Raw genomic sequence first — 1,831 nt, 5'->3', positions numbered from 1 at the left:
ATGGCCGTCATGAAGAAACAGGTGAGATTCTTGAGGACTGATTGGTTGGTGTGAATACTGCATAACACATTCTTGGGACAGTCTTTGATTCTCGCCTCGGCGCGGGAGGCTCTCAAAAATGCCGAAAGGCTGGTGAGCTATCTCGAGGAGAACGGCATGCAAGAGCCAAACTTCTCCGCTGACTCCCCTCCTCACCCCGAGAACGGCGAGTATGATGCGATCAGAAATGATCTCAACCAAGCAGCCACTGATCTGAGTCTGCTGGCCACGGGTCCGCTCCAGTGGATCCGGACCTTCTGCTGCTGCCACCATGACATGGCCGCGTGGCAGGTAGCTCTGCGCTTCAAGTACTTCACCATCGTGCCTCTTGACAGACCCATTTCTGTCAAGGAGATGTCCAGCAAGGCGCAGATGGACGAGGACCGTCTGCGCCGTGTGATGACGTTCCTCACCACCCAGAGGTGCTTCCAGGAGCTGGATGATGACCGCTTCGAGCACACTGCTCTCTCCGCCTTTATCTCCAAGAACAAGGACATTGAGCAGTGCTTTGCTTTTGAGTAAGGCAATTCCCCGTTGATTTTAATTCCGGTTGGGCGAAAGAAAGAAAAAGAGAGACTAAATCATTGCATCCTAGGGCGGACGAGATGTTCGAGGCGGCTTCCATGACTGCTACATCCATCCAAAAGGCCCCGTTCACTTCGGAGGCCAAGAACAGCGCTTTCAACCTCCGATTCGGAACTTCGCCGTACACGTGGTACGCGGAGAACCCGGAGCGCGGTGCGCGCTTCGCGTCCGCCATGGCTGGCTATGTTCAAAGTAAGTCGCGTTCGCATCATTGAAGAGACCGCATGCTGAATGAGAAACCTTGAAGTGAACAGAGACCACAAGGAGCTGATGGACAGATTCCCCTGGGCCAGCCTCGGCGACACAAAAGTCGTCGACGTCGGCGGTGGAAGCGGACATGTGTCCATTTACCTCGCGGCGGTAAGTTCGCTCGCCTTGTATGGTCAGATTCATGCAGAGGGAAATGCTTACACCCGGCTATAGAAATTTCCCAACCTCAAGTTCCTTGTTCAGGATGTCAACACCGTCATGCTCGAGGAAGGTCCCAGACGCCCAGACTATGCCCCCGTCCAGGAACGCGTGTCATTCATGAAGTACAGCTTCTACGAGCCGCAGCCCATCACTGACGCGGGACTCTTTTTCCTGCGGCAGGTCACTCACAATTACCCAGACGATGTCTGCGTTAAAATATTCAAGTCATTTGTCCCCGCGATGGAGAAATCCGCCCTGGGTACCAACCTCCTGATCAACGACATGCTGCTCCCGCCACCCAACCAGGAGCTCAAGGTGGAGGAGTACCACCTGAGGCAGATTGACATCCACATGCTCGATGGCTATGCTGCTAAGCAGCGAAGTCTTGCCGAATTTGAAGCTCTGCTCAAGGAAGCGGATCCCAGGTTCGAGGTCAGTTTTCTCCAGTTCTCCAATTCAGTGGCTATTCTAACGGAAATCAGGTTGTCCACGTTCACGGCAAGGGGATCATGGGCTTGATCGAGGTGACCCTGAAGCAGTAGATAGTTCAATAGTTTTTCCGAGGCAATATATAGTGACTTGGTGAATTCTTTATACCACAGCTGTGTCAGGAGTCGGTAGGTTTCGCTAAACTTAGCCCTCGTGCTATGATCTAGCGATAGACAAGAGCATACAGGGCTGTGTTAGTAGTCTCGAATAATAACAAAGAGGATGAGGTTCGAGTCACACCTAGGGCATCTAGAGCACTTTACTATACCTATTTTAACGAGAGACGGCCTATCTGCCTAGGGGCCCA

The 1,831-nt window shown here is 52.7% G+C and overlaps 1 protein-coding gene across 1 annotated transcript; it reads left to right on the top strand.

The window, feature by feature from the left end:
• J7T54_002728 (O-methyltransferase) lies at positions 1–1,577 on the top strand (the record flags this gene model as incomplete). Its single annotated transcript, XM_051510550.1, has 6 exons — positions 1–21; positions 82–557; positions 635–816; positions 872–984; positions 1,048–1,467; positions 1,518–1,577. The coding sequence occupies 6 exons, from the start codon at positions 1–3 to the stop codon at positions 1,575–1,577; spliced, it is 1,272 nt and encodes a 423-aa protein (XP_051358559.1).
• Between the last annotated feature and the right edge of the window lie 254 nt (positions 1,578–1,831).

This window comes from Emericellopsis cladophorae (genome assembly GCF_022114955.1).
Source record: "Emericellopsis cladophorae strain MUM 19.33 chromosome Unknown NODE_122_length_22186_cov_118_287213, whole genome shotgun sequence".
Classification (NCBI taxonomy): domain Eukaryota; kingdom Fungi; phylum Ascomycota; class Sordariomycetes; order Hypocreales; family Bionectriaceae; genus Emericellopsis; species Emericellopsis cladophorae.
This window is presented reverse-complemented; position numbering and strand designations above follow the sequence as displayed.